The sequence below is a fragment of the Panthera uncia genome, chromosome A2 (assembly GCF_023721935.1).
Source record: "Panthera uncia isolate 11264 chromosome A2, Puncia_PCG_1.0, whole genome shotgun sequence".
Lineage (NCBI taxonomy): Eukaryota > Metazoa > Chordata > Mammalia > Carnivora > Felidae > Panthera > Panthera uncia.
In genome coordinates this window covers 124,473,051-124,496,818 of record NC_064816.1, presented here as the reverse complement: position 1 = coordinate 124,496,818, position 23,768 = coordinate 124,473,051, and the positions used below count along the sequence as shown (strand labels likewise).

Here is a 23,768-nt window from a genome sequence, read left to right as displayed (position 1 = left end):
TTTCATTCTCAAAGTAGCCTTTCTTTCCTCTTCCTCTTGACATGATCATATCTCTTGTCAGCCCTCTTGTAAAAAATCTCCTGACTGTTCTCTTGCTCTCTGCTCTTGCCTTTTCTTTCCTTAGATTGCAGTCAGAGGTGGCACCCCTGTTCGATTTTTGAACAGTCTCTTTCCTAATCCTTCACTGGCCTATATTTCCAGATTACACTCATCTTCTGCAACCTCCACTTCTGCCAGACACATCCCATGGATCAAGCTTGTGACAACTGCCTTTTCCTCTTAAGTTATAAACTCCTCAAGGCCAGAGTCTGTGGCTCATCCATCTTGGTAGATTTAAATTCCATGTCCTATGCTTTGTACACAGTAGACTTTTATATATCTGTTGTATTGAGTAATAGGAATATACTTTAGAATCTTGCCACATTTCTTCATTTTTCAAGCTCTTTTATACACAATGACATAACTGCATTGCTGTAATAAGCACCAGCTTTCTTGTCACTGTCAAGAAGTGTTCCTTACAGCCCAGTGGCTCCTAACATGTCCTGCTGCTACGTATCAGCAACAGTTCCCAAACAGAGTGGCATGGATGTGTACAAGCCTTAATGGGCAATGTTTGCTTTTCTCTGCAGAAAATGAAAGGTCTCACTTTTCCCTGGGATAAAAGCAGTTTTAGGAAGCACTGATGCAGGGCCCCTTGCCAACCTTTACAATTTCCAGGACTCTACACCTCATTTCACTGACAGGTGTGTTGAAAAGGGCTTGGAACTAGGAGTCAGGGCTAGGATTTGCATCCCACCCTAACTAACTGGGTACTTGTAGGCAATATTTCTGAGCCTTGATTTCCTCACCTGTGGAATTAGGAATTAGACTTTAATTCCAAATATCCTTATCAACATTCCTTCACCAGTATTATCATGGTAGCTTACCATGCAGAAGATACCAAATCACAAAGCCATCTTGACTTCCTTTTTTTCATCCTCATTTAAGCAGAAAAGATGTTATTGGAAGGATATTGAATAGTCCACTGAATGGATGGGAGGAAAACTAGTTTTCAACATAAGCTGTCCCTATGTTTACACAGGAGCAGGGTGATGAGTTTGGCAGTTGCTGTCACTGGATACTTCCTGGCATTCATCCCTCTGCCAGTAACTCTGATGTTTCTGTGTCTCTGCATCACTCCCTCCATCACTTCAGAGTTCCACATGAGGGCATCCAATTGGCTGAGCCCAGAATAGATCCTGTAGAAAAAAAAAAAAAACACAATTGAGGACATAATATTTAGAAAAGATTATTTAAAAGGCATGCTATGTATCGAAGCTTCTAGATAATAGAAGTTCCTATCATTGGAATAAATTAGATCCTGAGATGACATACAAGATTGCATTGCCTTAGTCCCTTGCAGAATAACATTCACCCAGTTTCCTGTAAGGTGAATCCTGTAAGGTCCCTGGGGGAAGCTACTGCAGTGACACTGTCCATTATGATACTTAGAGTATCCTGTCACAGACCTGATGTGAGTAAAGTTTGCAGAAATTTAATCAGGGAAAAACTTTCCTCTTGTCCTATAAGAGCTGTGTGAGTTAGCTTGTTCTCCTCTTCACATTGACTCTCAGATAGCCAAGAACCAAGTGTGGGGCTTTCCACAGCAACTGCCTTCCCCCTAATAGCAGTCACTTATTTATCTTCTTTTGTTCCTGGTTGTTTATTTTGTAAAGCTCCTCACATTCTCTTTGAAAGAGAGAATAAAAGAGAGGTAGGAAATGGGGAGAGATGGATACTAGCCACCCAGTGAACAGAACCATGGTGGTATCCACCATGGAGCAGGCCTGGGAATGGGTATGCATTCCACCATACCCATTGGCTATGGGTGGCTGCATCCACCATAGGAGCAGGCCTGGGAATGGGTATCTGTTTACCTTGTTGTTCCAAATCCTCTTACCCATGGCAAACTAGTCTATCCCTTTGGCTGCCTTCCCACTTGATACAAATATGGTTTAAGACAATGTCAACAACAATAAAGACTTCCACACCTCTTCCCTCATGTATTTATATGAACTGTTTTATCTCCTACATAAAACTAGCATGTGGGTGGAACATCAGCTACTAGAGAGTGCACAAGTAAACAATGAAATATCAGTAATGCCATCCATCTCCTGTGGATTATTGTGGATACTATGAGTTGCTAACTATCCAAATGATATTCAAGTATTTCATCACCTGCTTAATCAAGCTGCAAAATAAGGAGTTAGACCACTTCAACTCCAGTGATTTGATTATGTGGTAAAGAGAGTAGTGCATAAACATTAATCTTGGGAAATTAATTCATGAAAATTAGCTGAACATATCCCTAGAGGCCTGTTTTGTATCTATTTTTGCATAAAATGTTGAACTAACTACTTACTGAAGGGGTCTTGGGGGAACTAGAATGATTATGCATGATTCTGTAGTTATCTAGAGAGAATCATGAAGAGGCCATGAAGTGACCTGAAAATGCATTCTGATTAAAGCTAAGGCTTGAACAGGAAAATTGCTTTGAAATGATTAAAGTTAAAATTGTTGGTAATGAGGGAAAACACTTGTCCTAGAATGAGGAGTTTAAATGAGAGAATCTCGTTTTGAATCTTTTGTAAGGCATATGGCTTTTACTTTTTCATTGAAAAATATTGGGTTGTCTCAATTTGAAATTCAGTGGAGGGCAAGGAGGACTTGGAGAATGTTCTAGATAAAAATATGACAAAGGATTGTCTTAAGTGAAAATCTTCCCTCAGGAGAGGGAAATTTAGTATCTTTTAGAATCAGTCCAAATGCACCCACTCAGTGGAGCTTTCCTAAGTGTTGGCCAGAGTACTCTGCTTGGGGTACTTGGCTCCTTTGTATGTCTACCATGTCAGGTATGGTTTATTGAAACATCCATCCTTCCCACCAGATCATGAGATCCTAGGGGACAGAAATCATCTTTATTGTGTGTATTTCCAGCATCTATCAGGGTGCCTGTCCTGCTCAGAACTAAGCCCATAACTCTGATTACCTTTATTCTCCTTTTCAAATATTCACCTTTGGAGATATTTAAAGATATTAGTATTGTATCTCAAATCTTGAAAGGCAGATGTATTTCAGAATTCAGACTTTTCAGATGTTGGAAAGGTGGTATCAGTGTCTATAAACAGTGTCTATAAACAATGTCTATGCCATATGTAACAATACTTGCAGCATAGTCTGGGAAGTTTCTATAATCAAACACATTAATTGTGCAGCAAAAACGAAGAGGCTATTGTAAAGTTGTAATAGGCATAGGGGTGCATATATCTTTCTGAATTCGTGTTTTAATTTTCTTTGGGTACATACCAAGAGTGGAATTGTGGGATCATACAGTGTTTCTATTTTTAATTTTTTTAATTTTTTTTAATGTTTATTTATTTTTGAGACAGAGAGAGAGCATGAATGGGGAGGGTCAGAGAGAGAGGGAGACACAGAATCTGAAGCAGGCTCCAGGCTCTGAGCTGTCAGCCCAGAGCCCGACGCGGGGCTCGAACTCACAGACCGTGAGATCATGACCTGAGCCAAAGTCGGACGCTTAACCGACTGAGCCACCCAGGCGCCCCTCTATTTTGAATTTTTTAAGGCACCTCCATACTGTTTTCCACAGTGACTATACCAATTTACATTGCCACCAACAGTGTATGAGAGTTCCTTTTTCTTCACATTCTCACCAACATTTGTTTCTTCTCTTTTTGATTTTAGTCATTCTGATAGGTATAAGGCAATATCTCATTGTGGTTTTGATTTGCCTTTCCCTGATGATGCGTGATGTTGAACATCTTTTCATGGGTCTGTTTGCTGTCTGTATGTCTTTTTGGAAAAATATCTATTCAGGTCATCTGCCCATTTTTAAATCAAATTGTTTGTGTGTGTGTTGAGTTGTACAAGTTCTTTATATATTTTGGATATTAAGCCCTTATCAGATATATCCTGTGTAAATATCAACTCCCAATCAATAGGTTGTTTTTTAGTTTTGTTGATGGTTTCCTTCACTGTACAAAAGCCTTTTATTTTGATGTAGTCCCAACAGTTTATTTTTGCTTGTTTTCCCTTGCCTTAGGAGACATACCTAGAAAAATGTTGCTACAGGCCATGAACAAAAAGAAATTACTACTGTGTTCTCTTCTAGCATTTTTATGGTTTCAGGTCTCACATTTATGTCTTTAATCCTTTTTGACTTTATTTTTGTGTATGGTGCTAGAAAGTGGTCCAGTTTTACTCTTTTGCATGTAACTGTACCATTTTCCCATCATTTGTTGAAGAGACTTGTTTTATCCCCATTGTATATTCTTTACTTCTTTATCATAGATTAATTGATGATATGAGTGTGGGTTTATTTCTGGACTGCAGAATTATTTAAAATAGCCAAAACAAGGAAGCAACCCAAGTGTCCATTGGTAAAGAGGATGGTGTGTGTGTGTGTGTGTGTACATACAGTAGAAGTTTATGCAGCCATAAAAAGGATGAGTGAGATCTTGACATTTGTAAAAACTGGATGGACCTATAGGGTATTATGCTAAGTGAAATATGTCACGCTGAGAAAGACAAATAGCATAGGAATTCACTCATATGTGGACTCTATAAAACAAAATAAATGAATGCAAACAAATAACAGAAGCATCCCTATAAAGACAGAGAACAAACTGATGGTTGCCAGAGGGGAGGCAAGTGGGGGGTAGGCAAAATGGGTGAAAGGGAGTGGGAGATACAAGTTTCCAGTTATGGAATGAATAAGTCATGGGAATAACAGGTACAGCATAGGGAATATAGTCAATGATACTGTAGTAGCATTGTATGGTAACAGATGGTAGCTACACTTGTGAGCATAGCATAATATAGAGAGAACTTGAATCACTGTGTTGTATACCTGAAACTAGTGTAACGCTGTGTGTTAACTATATTCAAACAAATTTTTTTTCAATTAAAATGGCCACTTAAAAATTATGAATAGGCACACAGCATGAAATAAATAAAGACTAGAATTTTATAACTGTTTAGGTCAGGTCAGGTTTTGCTACCAGAGAGTTACCAAAAAAATAAATAAATAAATAAAACATGATTTTAGGGGGAGCTCTTTGACTTTTGGAATTGCAATAAGATATTGTGGTCCAGTGTTACATCTTCAGGAAGGAAGGCCTTCTCATCTCAGGAAAGTATTCCTGGGTACAAGAACCCTTACTCTTGTCAGTTCAGGGAGGAGGGAGAGAATAGTGCTGGGTTTTTCTGGATGGTTACATGTTCTCATAACCGGCATTGCTACCAGAGTCCCTACAAGAAGGGGTGAAGGAAGTGTGCCACCACTGCCTCTGTGCCTTTGCTGTTTCTCCTCAGCTTTAACCTATTTCTTCTCTTTTCTAGAGCCTCCTTTTGTGTTCTGCACAATTCTTTGGCAGACCCCCATATTCTTTATTCACTTAAACAACCAAAGCTTTGCTGTTATTTGTCTTTGAGTAGATCCAAGTCAGTGATTACTTTAGAAAGGGAGCAGTCTATACACATGTTTTGTTTAGAGGGCTTATGTTTACCTATTCAATATGGCACGGATAAGAATCTTAGAAATGTATATGGATGACAGGCCAGTACTATTCTCTTTATGACCCTTGACAAATCCGTACTTGTTAATAACGTGTTTAAAAATAAAGTAGGTAGTGTCATTTCTATCTTTCAGTCTTTAAAAATAGCCATTTCATAACATTTTTTTAAACTGCAATGGCTTATCTTTGAATATGATACTTACTTTTGTGTGTATTTACAAGAAAGGTCACTTCTATGCTATCTGGTAAAGGAATTATATTCTGCTCTTTTCACACCATGCCCTTCTCCACCCCCACCTTTGTCTTTTAGGTTGTTTCAAAGACATGCCTTTAGTAATGTTGCTGTTGATGTCCAGTGTTGACATTCACAAAAATGGTGACTACAGAGAGTGGGGTCAAAAAGGCAAATCTCTGCAATGTCAGGACATCCCTTTCTGTGGAGCAGAGTACTATGGACACCCACTATTGATCTCACTCTGTTTCTTCTCTGAGTAAAGGGTTGTTACATCCAGTACCTGACTGCATTGAGTTTTCTTTGGTGACTCTGATACCAAGAAACAGTCAGTGAAGTGATGGACTTCTACTCCTAGTGATTAGTATTGTGATAATTTAAGCTATCATGCAATTGGAGTCCCTCCATGGGATTAATTAACTGGTTCATGGTGCCCTATTCCTTTGGGATTGATAACCAGGGCATGGTACTCTGGTCTACACTCTCCATTTGCGGCATCGTGTTGAATGCACAGTACCAAAGCAGAGGCTGTGAGTGAAGTCCCGTGTTTCTCTGCAGTCACCTGCTCTTTATGTGCCACTAACATCGCTGGTCTCCATAGCAGTTAAGACAACATCTTTCTTTGTGTTACCCAAATCCAGAAAGAGTTGACAAACTCTGTCAGTGCAGCACGGAGAAGTGTCACCTGGATACCACCGTGAGAAGATTGATGGTGGTGTTGTATTCAAGAAAATTTTTATGTGTGGAGGAGGACAAATAGCAAGAATGGTGGTCTATTACCCAAATAACCAGTGGGACTCATCCCAGGGGTTTGGGAATCATTTATAAGTTTCTCTCCTCCCTAATATCATTAACTTGGTTTGGAAGTAAATGGTGGTCACCAGATGCAATCCAAACCAATTTTCTTTGCCTGTATAATATATTCAAAAAATTCATACAATGCAGTAAATAGGTTGTAAAATTTAAGTCTAGGCATTACATGTATGTGTTTTAAATTACATACTGTATCTTGAAAATAATTTTTTGAGACTGAAAGAACCATACCCCAGTTTTTTGGTAGCACTAGTTTATGGTCAGTCTGTTGTGGCACATCATCTATGAAGCTCTCCTGTCACTTCCTACTGTTTTCTGAAAAACTTTGGATGTCTCTCTTTAGGTAGGTTAGGGAGTTTCCTTGATGTCCAGATAATAAAATATAGCATTTCCAGATTTAAGCTTTCTTTACTCAACATTCACTCATTCAACAGATATTTACTGCTGACAAGTATTTCATGATCTTGTCCAAGATATTATGCTAATTTCTAATATAGAAAAGGTAAGATATAGGCTCTGCTGTCAGAAATATTATAGAATCTAGATTATAGACCAGGAACTGGCAAACTATGGCCTTTGGATGAAATTCAGCTTGGTGCTTTTTTGTTTTTTACTTTTGTAAGTAAAATTTTGTTATAACAAATCTTAGAGTCACTTCTATATTGCCTGTAGCTGCTCTGTGCTACAAACCAATGACAGTTGAATACTTGGAACAAAGACTGTATAGTCTGTAAGCCTAAACAAGTTACCTCTGGCTATTATAGAAAAAGTTGGCCAACTATTGCTATAGACATGGAAACATAATTATTAAATAATATCATAAGAGAAGCAGGACATTACAGGGAGGAGCAGCATGAATTTTTAACCACACCTTTTTCAAATCCTGGTTCTATCATATACTAGACTCATAACTTTCAGCATAAGGCTTACTATTTCTAAGCCCAAGTATTCTTTTCTGCAAATGAAAATAATGCCTATTCCGCAAGTTTAATATAAGGAATAAGAGAATGTCTATCTGAAACATTTTGGATATAACTATAGTCATTAAGTGTTCCCTGTCTCAAAAGAAGGGGATGACCATGTGTCCTGGAGACATATGTATGCCTGTTGACCCAGCATAATTATTAATAGCCTTCTTCACTCTAAAGTTTCCCAAGTCGTATAATATATTACATGGTCAACACTATGCCTAGAGATTTTTTAGAATTTCAATTCAAATATACTTGACAGCATTACATTAGTTTCAGGTGTACAATATAGTGATTCAACATTTGTATACATTACTCAGTGTTCATCACTATAAGTGTACTCTTAATCCTTTTCACATATTTCACCCATCCCCCCAACCCTCCCTCTGTTAACCATCAGTTTATTCTCAAGTTGAGTGTTTTTTTTGTTTCCCTCTTTTTTTGTTTTGTTTCTTAAATTCCATATATGAGTGAAATGATATATTTGTCTTTCTCTGACTTATTTCACTTAGCATTATACTTTCCAGATTCATCCATGTGGTTGCAAATGGCAAGATATCATTCTTTTTTATGGCTGAGTAATATTCCATATATATATATAAATGTCTTCTTTATCAATTCATCTATCAATGGACACTTGGGCTGCCTCCATAATTTGGCTATTGTAAATAATGCTGCAATAAACATAGGGGTGCATATATCTTTTTGAAATAGGGTTTTTATACTCTTTGGGTAATACCCAGTAATGAAATTCATGGATCATAGGGTAGATCTACTTTTGATCTTTTAAGAAATATCCATGCTGTTTTCCACAGTGGCTGCACTAGTTTTCATTTCCATGGACAATGCACAAGAATTCATTTTTTCTTCACATCCTCACCAACACTTGTTTCTGGTGGTTTTGATTTGATTCTGGCAGGTGTGAGGTGATAGCTCACTGTGGTTTTAATTTGCATGTACCTGATGATTAGTGATGTTTATGTGTCTGTTAGCAATCTGTTATGTTCTCTGGACAAATGGATATTTCTTCTGCCCATTTTTGAATTGGACTATTTGTTTTGGGGGTGTTGACTTGTATAAGTTTTTTATATACTCTGGATACTAACCCTTTATGGTCTATGCCATTAGTAAATATCTTCTCCCATTCAGTAGATTGTCTTGGTTTTGTTGATTGTTTTCTTTGCTGTGCAGAAGCTTTTATTTAAAAAAAAAAAAATTAAATGTTTGTTTTTGAGAGAGCACAAGTGGGGAAAGGGCAGACAGAAGGAGACACAGAATCCAAAGTAGGCTCCAGGCTCTGAGCTGTCGGCACAGAGCCCAAGCGGGGCTTGAACCCACAAACCGTGAGATCATAACCTGAGCTGAAGTCAGATACTCAACTGACTGAGCCACCTAGGTGCCCCAAAAGCTTTTAATTTTAATGTAACCCCAATAGTTTGTTTTTTGTTTCCCTTGACTCAGAAGATATATCTAGAAAAATGTTACTACAGCCAATGCCAAAGAAATTAGAGCCTGTGCTCTCTTCAGGATTTTTATGGTCTCAGGTCTCACATTCAGGTCCTTAATCCATTTTGATTCTGTTTTTGTCTATGGTGTAAGAAAGTGATCAAGTTTCAATCATTTGCATTTAGCTGTCCACTTTTCCCAGCACCATTTGTTGAAGGGACTTTTTCCTATTGCATGTTCTTGCCTCCTTTGTCAAAGATTAATTGACCATATAATCATGGGTTCATTTCTAGGCTCTCTATTCTCTTCTGTTGATCTGTGTGTCTATTTTTGTGCCAGTATCATACTGTTTTGCTTATTAGACCCTTGTAGTGTATCTTGAAATCTGGGATTGTAATACCTCCAGTTTTGGTAGTGTCTTTAAAGATTGCTTTGGCTATTCAAGGTCTTTAGTTCTAGTTCTGAAAAAATTATTTTGGTATTTTGATAGGAATTGTATTAAATCTGTAGATTGTTTTGGATATTATAGACATTTTAACAGTATTCTTTCATTCCATGAGCATGGAATATCTTTCCATTTTTTTGTTTTGTTTTCAATTTCTTTCCTCTGTGTTTTATAGTTTTCAGAGTACAGGTCTTTCATCTCCTTGGTTATGCTTATTCCTAGGTATTTTATTATTTTTGGTGCAATTGTAGAGGAGATTGTTTTATCTTTCTGCTGCTTCATTATTAGTGTATAGGAAGGAATGTAACTGACTTCTGTATATTGATTTTGAATTCTTTACTGAATTCATTTATCAGTTCTAGTAGTTTTTGGGTGGAGTCTTTTGGGTTTCCTGTATCTAGTTTCATATCATCTGCAAACAGTGACAGTTTTACTTCTTTTTTGGCCATTTGGATGCCTTCTATTTCTTTTTCTTGTCTGATTGTTGTGGCTACTACTTCTAGTGTTGTATTAAATAAATAAAAATGGTGGGAGTTGACCTTGTCTTATTCCTGATCTTAGGGGAAAAGTTCTGAGTTTTTTTTACCACTGAGTATGGTGTTCACTGTGGGTTTTTCATATATGTACCTTATTATATTGAGATATATATTCCCTGTATACCTACTTTGTTGAGGGTTTTAATCATGAATCAATGTACTTTGTCAAATTCTTTTCTCTACCTATGAAAACAATCATATTTTTTTTATCCTTTCTCTTGTTGACACATGTATCATGTTGACTGATTTGCAAATACTGAACCACCCTTGTATCCCAGATATAAATCCCAATTGACTGTGGTGAATGACTTTTGAAATGTATGTTGGATTCAGTTAGTCTTTTGTTGAGGATTTTTGCATCTATGTTCATCATAGATAATGGCCTATAGTTGTCCTTTCTTGTAGTATCATTATCTAGTTTTGGTATCAGGGAGAAAGCTGGCCTCCTAGAATGAATGTGGAAGGTTTCCTTTCTCTTCTATTTGGAATAGTTTAAGAATAGGTATTAACTCTTCTTTAAATGTTTGGTAGAATTCACCTGTGAAGCTCTCTTGTCCTGGATTTGTTTCCTGGGAGCTTTTTGATTACTGATTTAATTTCATTACTGGTAGTCAGTCTGTTCAAATTTTTTATTTCTTCCTGCTCCAGTTTTTGGAGTTTATGTTTTGAAGAATATATCCATTTCTTTTAGATTGTCCAATTTGTTGGCATATAATTTTTAATTATCTTTTATAATCTTTCATATTTTGGTTATTTCTCCTCTTTAATTTGTGATTTGTTTGAGTCCTTTCTCTATTTTCTTTTAATATATGCTCTCATCTTTATTATTTTCTTACTTCTGCTGGTTTGGGATTAGTTTTTTCTTTTCTAGCTCCTTCAGGTGTAAGGTTGTTTTCTGAGATTTTTCTTACTTCTTGAGGTGGGTCTGAATTGGTATAAACTTCCCTGTGAGAACAGCTTTTGCTGCAATCCAAAGATTTTAGAATCTTGTTTTCATTTTCACCTATCTCCATGTACTTTTTTATTTCCTCTTTGATTTCTTGGTTGACCTATTCATTGTTTAGTAGTATATTATTTAACCTTCTTGTATCTATAGTCTAAATAGATTTTTTCTTTTGTTTGATGTCAAATTTCATAGCATTTTGGTCAGAAAAGACTCATGATATGACGTTAATCTTTTTAAATTTGTTGAGACTTGTTTTGTGGCCTACTATGTGATCTATTCAAGTGCACAGGGAACGGTCTCCAGAAAAAAAATGTTTATTCTGCTCTTTCAGGATGGAATATTCTGAATATATCTGTTAGATCCATCTGGTTGAGTATGTCATTCAAAGCCACTGTTCCCTTGTTAGTTTTCCTTTTGGATGATCTATCCATTGATGTAAGTGGGGTGTTACAGTCCCCTATTATTGTATTACTATTATTAGGTGCTTTATGTTTGTTGTTAGCTACTTTATATATTTTGTTTCTTTCATGTTGGGTGCATAAATATTTACAGTTGTTATAACTTCTTACTGGATTGCTCCTTTTATGATTATATAGTGTACTTTGTCTCATTACAGTCTGTTTTAAAGTCTATTTTGTATGATGTAAGTATTGCTACTCCCATTTTATTTCACTTCCATTTGCATGATAAATGCTTTTCATTCCTTCACTTTGAATTTGTGTGTTTCTTTTTTGTTTTAAATGTTTATTTTTGAGACAGAGCATGCGCACAAGTGGGGAGAGGCAGAGAAAGGATCTGAAGCGGGCTTGTGGTGCCAGCAGAGAGCCCGATGCCGGGGCTTCAACTCATGAACTGTTGAAGTGTGAGATCATGACTTGAGCCAAAGTTGGCTGCTCAACTGACTGAGCCGCACAGGTGCCCCTGAATTTGCATGCTTCTTCAGGTCTGAAATGAGTTTCCTGTAGGCAGTGTATATATGGATCTTGTTTTTTGTTTTTTCTATTGCATCAACCTGTGTCTTTTGAATTGAGTTTTTAGTCCACTTACATTCAAACTAATTATTGACAGGTATGTACTTACTCCCATTTTGTTACTTGGTTTACGGTTGTTGCGGTAGTTCTCTGTTCCTTTCTTCTCTTGCTCTCTTCTCTTACAGTTTGCATTCTGCAAGAGGGAACCTACAGCTGCCCCAAACCAAGACAGGAAGGGTTGGAAGGGGTGGAGTAGTCGAAGCATGAGGATGGAGGTGTGTGGGTACACTGTTAGCAAGCTAGGTAGTAAGTGTTGGCCCTGGTTTCTATAGGCTGCATGTCTAAGCTGGGGGTGGGGGAATGAAATGGCTTCTGCCAGCACTTTTCTTTCCTGAGAAATCTCCCAAGGATCCCTCCCCTTCCAGCACATGCCCTAAGATAAGTAAACAAATTTCCCTCTTTTATACCCCAGCCATTTTTCAAACTGCTCTTTCTATGCTGTATCTCTGCAGAGCACTTTGTTGTGCTCTTTAAAGGCACGGACTCAGTTTCCTCTAGCCTTCCCTGCTTTCCCAGAGCAGAGCCTGCTGAGTTTGAAAGTTCCGGGTGTTAAGCCTCGCTTACTGTAAGAACACATGAAATTTGACCCCTCTGGTTTTCAAAGCCAAATGTTACGGGAATCCATCTTCTGGGTGAGGTTTCCCCATGCCTGTTGTGAGGGTCTCTTTCTTTCCTCCCTCCATGCCTGAGGTGTCCCTCCCTCCTGGTGACAGTCCCTGCAAGTCCATTTAGATCCCAACCATATCCCTGCTCTTCCTACCCTCTTTGATATGGCCTCTTCTCCACATTTTGCTGTGGAGAGTCTTTTCTGCCAGCCTCAGGTCTTTTCCTGGGTAATTTACACTGATACGGGTATTATCTAGTTGCATCCATAGGAGGAGGTGATCTGAGGCTCCTTCTACTCTGCCATTTTCCCCCAAAGTCCCTTTCTTTTCTTTTTTAAGAACCTGATATTGGGTAGACCATCACCAGGCCTCAGTTCCTTAAAAAGGAACAAATGGTTGAGAATTGCGGTGGCTGGAAGGGCTCCATGGAAAAGTTAGGCTACACTGGGTTTTATAGGAAGGTCCCAGGGATATGAGGAAGAGGATTACAAACTGAGTACAGAAGCCATCAGAAGCAGGAAGGTGGGCATGATATGTGGAGTTGGGTATACCATGGAGGCCCTCAGAGTAGAACTTGCATACTGAGAAATCATGTAGGTAAGTTTGGAAAGATGTGGGTATAAAGGATTTTGGACGACAGAGTGGAAAGCTGACTTCTTTAAGCTCTGGGAAATCGACAATTCATTTAAACAGTGTTCTTCCAAGTTCCAGTGTTGTTTCAGTTTGATTTGACCTTCAGAATTGTAGGTAATTTAATAATTCAGAATGAATATCATGTGACTGCTGCCTTGTTTATGTGGAGATTTTTCTCTCTTATACTGCTAAGTAAATTCATCAAAGACTGACTTTATTTGCTAGTAGTGATTATATAAAATGTGGGTTTTTTCTTAAGAAAATATTTTAATCAAATGAAATTTTGTGCTTCATCACATTTTTCATCCTGGTCCATTTCTGACCCTGGCTCTAGTTCTGAATGGCTTTTTTAAAAAGTCTTTGCTTCCATTAACAGTCATCATCTTCTTCCTCTCCTATGTTTCCCTTTCTATCCTACCTGTGGACTCTTATGCTTTTGCTTGTCCTTATCTTATCCTTTCAAGCTCAAAAGTCTTTGCTTCCATTAACAGTCATCATCTTCTTCCTCTCCTATGTTTCCCTTTCTATCCTACCTGTGGACTCTTATGCTTTTGCTTGTCCTTATCTTATCCTTTCAAGCTCTTCCTTCAAGAGAAGAGGGTATCCTGAAGCCAGGAATGGGAAGAGTGCTCTGTAGACTGATGGTCTATGAATAGGGGGTGGAGAGAACCAAAATAATGCACACCTGTGCCTTTGGCACCTGAAGAAAAGGCTGGGCTCATGAAGGTTTTGTCTACGACATGCCAACATAACTTCTCCATGGAGCCAATTCAATCAAAGGCAGGCAATTCAGTCCATGTGCTTCTTTGGCATTGTGTGGACAAAACAAACTAGTTGACTGATAGTGCTGATCAATTTTCAGCTAGTATTTTCGGTGTTTCCTAGAGCAGAGATCTCTAAAGAGGGGAGCAGGAATAGACAAGGGGTGTGTATAATGATCCCCTGGATACAAAAACAAAAAATTAGTACTCCTGAACTAAAAAACAAGAGTTTGAGCTTTACTAACATTTGGTTTTATGGACTGTTAGTACTAATTGTAATAATTTTTATTATATATAATTTTTAAATGTGTAAATATGGAGGTCAGTTCTCCAATATTTTTTACTGGTAGGATGCACAATTAAAATAGATCATTCTAGATCATTGATTCTAAATCTATGGGCAACAGTTATTGTAAGAGGCCTATTAATATATGTGGATGGGCAAATTTCTCATTAAGCAGACAGTAAAAAAACAATGATCTGCTTAGGATTTCTAATAATTTAATAAGTTTCTGTTGTGTTCAAAAATTTACTGTAAAAGTGGATTTCTTATGCCTAAAAATGTTGTAAATCCATTGAAAAGGAGACATAGCTACACATGGGACACAAAACAGCATAGGGTAGAGTTAAGTCCCAGTAAAATATTAGGTTGGTTGGTCAAAGTAACAAAACCTATTGAAAAAATTTTAGTCATACCTTGGAGTATTATAGGGTCTGTTCTAGATCACTACAATAAAGTGAATACTACACCAAGGCATGGTAAATGAATTTTTTAGTTTTTCAGTGCATATAAAGGTTATATTTATACTATACTGTAGTCCATTAAATTTGTAATAATGTTGCCTAAAAAGTTTACATGCCTTAATTAAAAAATATATTCTAAAGAAGACTAATCCACTGAGCTTTCAAAAAGTCTTTGTGTGTGTGTGTGTGTGTGGGTAGACCCGTCTTGCCTCAGTGTTGATGGTTGCTGGAGGGGGGGATGACTGTGGCAATTTCTTAAAATAAGACAACAGTGAAAGTTGTTGCATAAATCTGCTTTTCATGAACAATTTCTCTGTAGCATGTGATACTATTTGATGCATTTTCAAAACTGGAGTCAATCCTCTCCAACCCTGTTGCTGCTTTATCAACTAAGCTTCTGTAATATTCTAAGTCCTTTGTTGTCATTTCAACAGTTTTCACAGAATCTCCACCAGAAGTGCAGTCTATTTCAAGAAACCATGTTTTGTTCTCATTCATAAAATGATGAGCACCTCCTCATCCATTAAGGTTTTATCATGAGATAGCAACAATGCAGTCACTTTTTCATGTTCCACTTCAAATTCAAGTTTTCTTGCTATTTCCTCTACATCTGTAGCTACTTTCTCCACTGAAGTCTTCAGCCCTTCAAAGTCATCCATGAGGGTTAGAATCAACTTCTTCCAAATTCCTGTGAATATTGATATTTTGGCCCCTTTCCATGAATCCTAAGTGTTCTTAATGACATCTAGGATGGTGAATACTTTCCAGAAGGTTTTCAGTTGACTTTGCTCATATATATCAGTGATACCAGTGTTTGTGGCAGCTATCGTCTTAAAGAATAAGACTTATTAAAGAATAAGCCTTGACAGTCCAAACATGTCTTTGATGCCTGGGCTGCAGAATAGATGTTGTGTTAGCAGGCATGAAAACATTAATCTCATTGTACATTTCCATCAGAGCTCTTTGATGACCAGGTGCATTGTCAGCAATATTTTGAAAGGATTTTCTCTTTTAAGCAGTAGGTCTCCATAGAGGGCTTACAATATTCAGTGAACCACATTGTAAACAGATGTACTGTCATCCTGGCTTTGTTTTTCCATTTATAGAGCACAGGTAGAATAAATTTAGCATAATCTTTAAGGGTTCTAGCATTTTTGGAATAGTAAATGAACATTGGCTTCAACTTAAAGTCACTAGCTGCATTATCCCCTGACAAGAGAGAGAGCCAGTTCTTTGGGGCCAGACATTGACTTCTCCTCTCTAGCTATGAAAACCCTAGTTAGCATCTCCTTCCAATAAAAGGCTATTGAATCTACTTTAAAAATCTGTTCACTAATATAGCCACCTTCATTAGTTATCTTAGATATTCTGGATAACTTGCTGCTTTACCTTGTAGTTTTTTGTTATGGACATGGCTTCTATCCTTAAACCTCATAAACCAATTTCTGCTAGATCAAACATATCTTCGGCAGCTTCCTTTCCTCTCTGCCTTCATAGAATTGGGAAGAGTTAGGGCCTTAGTCTGGATTAGGTGTTTGTTTAAAAGAATGTTGTGGCTGGTTTGATCTTTTATCCAGACCACTAAAACTTCCTCCACATCAGCAGTAAGGCTACCACTTATTTATCATTTGTGTGTTCACTGGAGTAGCTTTTTAATTTCTTTGAAGAACTTTCTTTTTTCATTCACAACTTGGCTGTTTGGCACAAGAGGCTTAGCTTTGGCCTATTTTGGCTGTTGACATGCTTCCTAAGTGTAATTATTTATAGTTTTGATTCCAAGTAAGAGACCTGTGACTCTTCATTTTACTTGTACACTTAGAAGCCATTTGGGGTTATTAATTGGCCTAATTTTGATAGTGTTGTGTCTCAGGGAACAGAGAGGTTTGAGGAGAGGTAAAGTGATGGGGGAACAGCCAGCCAGTGAAGCAGTCACAACACACATTTATCAATTGTTTGCTGTCTTAAAAAGGCGCAACTTGTGGAGCCCCAAAGCAATTACAGTAGTAACATTAAATATCACAGATCACCATAACAAATATAAAAAAATTAAGAAATAATGTATGCATTATCAAAATATGACATAGACACAAATGAGCAAATCCTGTTGGAAAATGGCACTGATAGACTTACTCACCACAGGGTTGCTGCAAAGCTTAATAAAACTAGGTATGCCTTTGCATGCTTAAGCATCTCTCTTTTTAATAACAGGAAAAAAAAAACCTTTTTTTTTTTTGTCTTCAACCTGTTTGATTCCCTATTTTGAGTGATTATTGGCACATGCTATGGAACTAGCTTCGAGCACAGTATTCCTGTTTATTCATGTCTGTATTAGTGTTGGGCTGCCATAATCAAATATCATAGACTGCATGGCTTGAACAACAGAAAATTTCTCACAGTTCTGAAGACAAGAAATCCAAGGGCAACTGTCAGAAAGTTTTGGTTGTTGGGAGGCTTCTCTCATTGTCTTGCAAATGGCCAACTTTTTGCTGTGTCCCCACATGCACCCCTATTGATTGTGTGTCTTAATGTCCTCATCTAACAACCATTCCAGCCCAATTGGATTAGAGTCGCCTTAATGGCCTCATTTTAACTTAGAACCTTTAAAGAGGTAACTATCACCAAATACTCATATTCTGAGGTGCTGGGGATTAGGGTTTCAACCTATGAGTTTTGAGAAAAATAATTCAGTTTGTGACAAGCATTTCCATTATGATCAATCTAGGTGTTTTGGGAAAGTATGTGGGACCTTAACAAAACTCAAAAGCAGTATAATTAAGTTGACCCAATCTTGATTTGTCCAGGACACCCCCATTTTACTATTATCCTGACTTAATTTAAAATTTGACAGTCAAAGTGTCTCATTTGGAAAATAAATTACATGGATAGATCTTGATATAGAGGTTCAAGAGCCAGGGGGCATGTACTTCAGTCTTGGCTCAAAAGAACCTATTGCTGTACCTAGGTTTCCTCTACTATGGAGACCAACATGGAACCTGCATCACACAGTTATTGTGGAATTAAATGCATCAGAATGACTGAGTCATTCAGAACACTGACCTGTGTGTAGTAAGAACTGAGGGTAACACTGAGTAAGCTACAGGGAGGAGGATTATATTTGTTAGGTGTGATGGTTAACTTTGTGTGTCACTTTAGCTGGGCCATGGTGCCCAGCTCTTTAGTTGTTTCTGTAAGAGTGTTTTTGGGATGAGTTTTACATTTAGATTAGAGGACTTTGAGTAAAGCTGATTGTTCTCCAATAGGTGGGTGGGCTTTGTTCAATCAGCTGAAGGCCTGCTTAGAACAAAAGCCTGACTACCCCCAAGCAATAAGGGATTTGCCTGGAGACTACTGCCTTTGGGCTTAAACTGCAGCTCTTTCCTGAGTCTTCTGCCTTCTGGCCTTTCCACATTAGATTTTCAAAGCACCAAGCCTCCACAATTACATGAGTTAAATCCTTAAAATAAACATTTCTCTATATACACACATCCTATTAGTTCTGTTTCTCTGGAGGACCCTGCCTAGTATGGTATGTATGGAAATGAAAGCTGGTTTATTTCAAGTATAGCTTTTAATTTTAAATAGTTCCTTTATTTCTGGATTTTTTCTGTCCTGCGTTCACTGTACCCTTTGCATGTCTGTATGCATATCAATAAAAAAATAAAGATCTGTGATAAGACTGCTAAGAGAGTATATAGGCATTCTCTGTACCTTAGTCTTTCTTAAAGAAACACTTAAATATTGCATTCCATCCAATACTTTTAAACCATACTAATATTCTACATCTATGAGAATTTTCACATTCATAATTCTAAAGATGAAATTTTTTTCAGAAAGTGAGTAGTATACCTAATAAATGTTTAGAATAAAAGAATTCTAGGTTTTAGTAAAATGAATGTTGATTTTAAAAAAATCCAGTCACCAAGAAAGCAAGCAAATATATTGGCAAGGGTTCTGCAAAGTTAAAAGACTGGCAACTCAACCATAGGAAAAAAAAAAGTTAAAACAACTTGGAACCGCAAATAAAGGTTTGAGGAACAACTGAGTAGCAGCTATCAAATCTAAAAAGGGTTATTGTGCAGAGGATGGAGACCAGCTGTCCTATAGCTCCACTGAGCCCAGACATGAACAAAAATAGATAAAAACTTTACTATGACAGACCATTTAGATTGAGGTTCCTGGCAGTTAACATGTTTGGAATGGTTACTTAGCATGTTTCAGAATATATTCAAGGGATTCTTTAAAATTGGTCAAGTTCACTTTTTCTGGGTGTGATGCTAAGTGGAAAATTCAGATCCTAGGTTCCCAATGAGGTTAATCAGAATCACTAAGAGGATGGGGTAGGGTTGTAAAAACCATATGCTCCCTTTCTATGAAATGTTAGGAAATGGTTTCTAGGATGTTACAAAAGGGAATGTGTAGTGTTCTACCTTTGGTATGAGAAAAAAAGGGGGAAATAAGAGAATGTTTCTTTTTTCCAAAAAAGAAACAACAACAAAAACTGATGAAAATAGTTAATCTATAGAGGTGAACTGGTGGATGAGAATTTAATTTGTGTATATTGTTTTTTGTATCAGTTTCCCATTGCTAATATAATAGATTACCACAAATACAAATTTATTTCACAGTTCTGGAGGTCATGAGTCCAATATGGATCTCACTGGGCTAAAATCAAGGTATCAGCATGGCTACATTTATTCTGACAGCTATAGGGGATAATCTGTTTCCTTGCTAGTTTCTAGAGGCCACCTGCATTCCTTGGCTCATGGCCCTTTTCTCCATCTTCAAAATCAAGCAGTACAACATCTCTGTCTAAATCTGACCCTTCTGCCTAGCTTACCTACATTTAAGGATTCTTATCCCATGAACCCAAATATAATCATGTTATAGAATAGTCTTGTTATCTTAAGGTCAACTGATCAGCAACTTTAAGTCCATTAGGATATGGTAATCCTTACAGAGTAACTGTGTGTTGGGGGGCATTCTGCCTACCTCACCTTTTAAGAATGATTTTGACTTCTGAACCATGCAAATGTTTAAATATTCAAAAAAAAAATACTGAGTCCAAAAGGATATCAAAAGCACACTAAAATTGAATACAAATAGAAGGAAATCTACACTGTGGAGGAAAAAAAAAGGACAAATTCCAATAAATATACCCTTAACATGAGATTTTAAGGATTAAAATAATTTCAAAGAAACCTTGATTTTACTAAACTGGTAGTTGTTGGAAATCTGAGTGCTCACTCTGGAAGAAAGGAGATAGAAATATAGAATGGGGAAAGTTGAGGGAAAGCCCTAGGGTTTTGTATTTTTTTTAATGTTTATCCTATGAAATGGCTTTGAATGTTGACACCCTCAGAGCAATAAGTACCTATAGTAGCAGGTTTTGGTTTCTAAATAGTATTCCTTGGTAAAACCAAGCCTCTTTAATGAGATGTCCAATATCAGGCTGAACCACTATCAAGTAAGAGTAAGCCTACAGCATTCAGTGGTACCAAAAAGGAAGTGCTCAGAGACTGATGGAGATATGTCCATCATTGATCAAGAACCTCCCCACTGCTCTGAGGACATTGGAGCATTAAACCAAAATCTCATAACATATTTTGAAATTAAAAATATTTAATATTAAAAGAATTTAGGATTAGAAGGAGAAGCACTTTAGAGAAAAATGAAAGCTATTAAATATAAAAGGAATAATAAATTAGGAAACTCACCAGTGTAATCATCAATGTAATAACTGATTCAGGGAGGATCATCCATGGATGTTAAAACTATCAGATGATTGAAAAACCAGTTTCTTTCAGAGACAGTGAAATGATTGGATAAAATTTTGATGCAAGATAGTGAAATATTTCAAAATATCATCCCACAGCTTAGTTATTCATGACAAAAGGAAAACAGTTTGTTTATAGTGGAGAAAGCTGGTCAATATCACATTAATCAAATTATCCAACTTCATTCATGTCACAACAATAGGACAAACAGATATTTTGTGCCTTCTGACATGACAGAATGGAAAGAATAGACTATCAAGTACATTGTGTTCTTGCCAAGAACATTTAACTTGAATCTATTCAGGAAGGGAAAAGTCGAGCAATTCTAAATGTAGGATATTTTACAAGGCAACAGGCCCAAACAAAAATCATGACAATTATGATGTAATTCTGGACCCTTGATTAAGAACTTAAAAAATAGCTATAAAAGACATTATTGCAACAGTTGGAAAAATTGTATCATTATATATTACATAGAATGTATTATGTTTATGTAGTAAAGAGTCTTAGTTCTGAGGAGATACATGTGGAAAATTAGGAATAAATTCAGAATGTCAGCAACTTTCAAATGGTTCAAAAAATATGTAAACAGGTACACATACAAAGAGAAGGGAACAAATGCAACAAAATGTAAATGGTGGATTTGGGTGAATTTTTTTTTTTCTACCACATTTTCAAATTTTCTGCAGGTTTGATTTTCAGAGTAATATTCCTTTATTGGGCTCTCGGGGCTTCTTCATAGACCTTGGGCTTATTTTGTTTGTATTCCAAGTTGTGAAGGGTTTTTTTTCTTCTTTTAAAAAAAAAATGTATTTCTAGTTACCTTTTTAGAATCTCTCACTTGACATCCAGTTCTTTGAGTCTCTGTGCAACATGTTTTCCTGAATGCAGATGCTAGGAAATAGAACTTCAATGAAAGCAGTCTTGTATGCTAATCTCTATGGAGCTTCAATTTATAGGAAAACATTTGAAAATAAAAAGTGGGCCCATAGTATTTGGTTTGCAGCTAGCACTAAATAGATAATGTGCTGAATGTAAGTATTTTATAAACTTTTAAATGCTATTAAATATTATCTAATAACAAAAATGGCATCCACAACAAAAGATACAGATTTCTAGACCCTGCTTCTGCTTTGTTGAAGGGTGATCTGTGAAAATAGAACCTGGATCTGCATTTTAGACAGGTTTGCCCCACTCTTCTGCTCACTGAAGCTCATGTCCCTATGGAAACCTAAGCTGTCTTTAAGGGCTCAGCCTTCAGTCCTCCAAGACGGCTTCCCTCTAGTTACCTCCACTTTAATCCTGGCACATCTCTGCTGATGGGGTTTCTTTGCCCTCTGTCATGATCTTTATACTTGATTCTTTTTCCCGCTTCCTATCCTCCATTGCTGGCTTTCCCTTGGTTTTCCACCTCCCTCTGTGAGCACTAGTTCCATCTTGCTCCCTGTAGTTTCCAAGATCTAATTTCTGCTGCTCAGCCAGTAGGTGGGAAAAACATTTTTTCATGTCTCTGACTTTTCCACAAAGTCCAGTCCCTCTGAAATAGTGGCAATTATATAGGAGATTCTGAGAATGCAAACCAGATTTATGTTTCCTGGGTGTATGCAAGGTGGTTAGGGAGGAGTGTGTTTAAGGTTGCATGTAGACTCTGGAGTTGGATGGCTCAGCCAAGAAGCCAGCCTCCACCCCGTGGTAGCTATAGCACTTTTGGTAAGCTCTTTAACCAACCTTAATTTTGTTTTCTCATGTGCAAAATGGGGGTAATACCTACCTAAAATGATTCGTGAGGATTAAAGGCTTTCTATCAATACTTCCGTACATTACACCTAGAAAAGTACCATCTAAATGTTTACTATTTTTAATCATCTAAGTAATTTTTTTCTTATGTTCTTTGTGTCTCTCATGGGTTCAGGTTTCCCTAGGACTTCTGCATGCCCATGCTACACATATCTTGTGGCCTCCAGAGCGCTGGCAGAAACTGGAATCTGTTCTTCCTCCAGAGCGTTTACTAGTTCAGAGGGAAGCAGAATGATGGCATGGGTCTCCCTCAGCTGCTGACATTGGGAGGCCAACACCACCAATCACAGGAAAAGTAATGGATGAGCCTTCAAAAAGGCAAAGCTTGTTTCAAATGAGATGATCCATATTATTAAAGAGTTTTAAACAGTATTAAATATCAACTGATTTTGTGTTTAATTGTAATACCCTATTGTTTAATGCCAAAAAAATACAGACCTTTGGGAATATGAAAATCTTATTCCCATGTCTTAATTTGGGAATAAATTTGAGAATCTTTGTTATGTATACTTATCCCATTGATTGCTGAGTTTTAATTTTGGTGCTTGCTGGTGAAAGAATATGAAAATTAATATTGGATGAAAGTAATTGAGTAATGTCATTTATTCTTAAGATGAAACATGTAGTGATGGGAATTATATCATGATTGACAGTATTTACAATACACTGACCACCAGTTAGGAAGAACAGTAAACTGTGATGTAAAAATAAAATACTGATTTGCTCAGGTACTGTTTTGGGTATTTATCATTTAACCTATACCTCCATTAATGAGGAATGTATTATCTTTTTCTTGGAAGCAAGGAATTAAAGTAATGGAGAACTAATTCTATCAATACAAGTAAACCTTTCTTATTGGCCCTTTTAAATCCAAAACTGCTGAGTGATCTCATGCCCCTTCACATTGATGAATAAACCTGTCTAGCAGTATTTAGTCACTATATGGTAAAATTTTCTGAGTGAAATGGAAAGTGGTTACTCCAGGTCAACCAAGTTTTATTAGTCCCCCAGTGATTTTCAGACTTTATGATACTGAAATCACCAATTGCAGCGTGGAGTAATATTAGCATAATAGATCCTGTAAATTGCATAGATAAGGAAGTAAATTCCTATATACAAGTCTATATTTACTCTTGCAAATGTAGATGCAAACTTCCTTGGTCTGGAATGCAAAGAGAAACAGCAGAAAACCATACACATAGTAACAGTGTATGTTACTAATAATACTTCATTAGCATTTTAATAGCTCATTCAGCAAACATCAATGAATACTTATGTACCAAGGTTGGTAAAAACTTTAATTTTTTTGAGGGAGAGAGAGAACATGCAAGAAGGAGAAGGATAGAGAGGGAGAAAGAGCATCCCAAGCAGGCTCCACACTGTCAGTGCAGACAGAGCCCAACAAGGGGCTTGCTCTCTCCCACCATGAGATCATGAGCCCAGCAGAAATCAAGAGTCAGAGGT

At 37.1% G+C, this 23,768-nt stretch overlaps 1 protein-coding gene across 1 annotated transcript in view; it reads left to right on the top strand.

Moving 5' to 3' along the window:
* The window catches only part of IMMP2L (inner mitochondrial membrane peptidase subunit 2), an 879,044-nt gene extending 855,921 nt beyond the window's left edge, over positions 1-23,123 (top strand). The window contains exon 7 of the mRNA XM_049642962.1: positions 22,420-23,123. Within this exon, the coding sequence (XP_049498919.1) occupies positions 22,420-22,539 (120 nt within the window). The 3' untranslated portion in view covers positions 22,540-23,123. The remainder of the gene's footprint in view (positions 1-22,419) is intronic.
* The last annotated feature ends 645 nt before the right edge of the window (positions 23,124-23,768 follow it).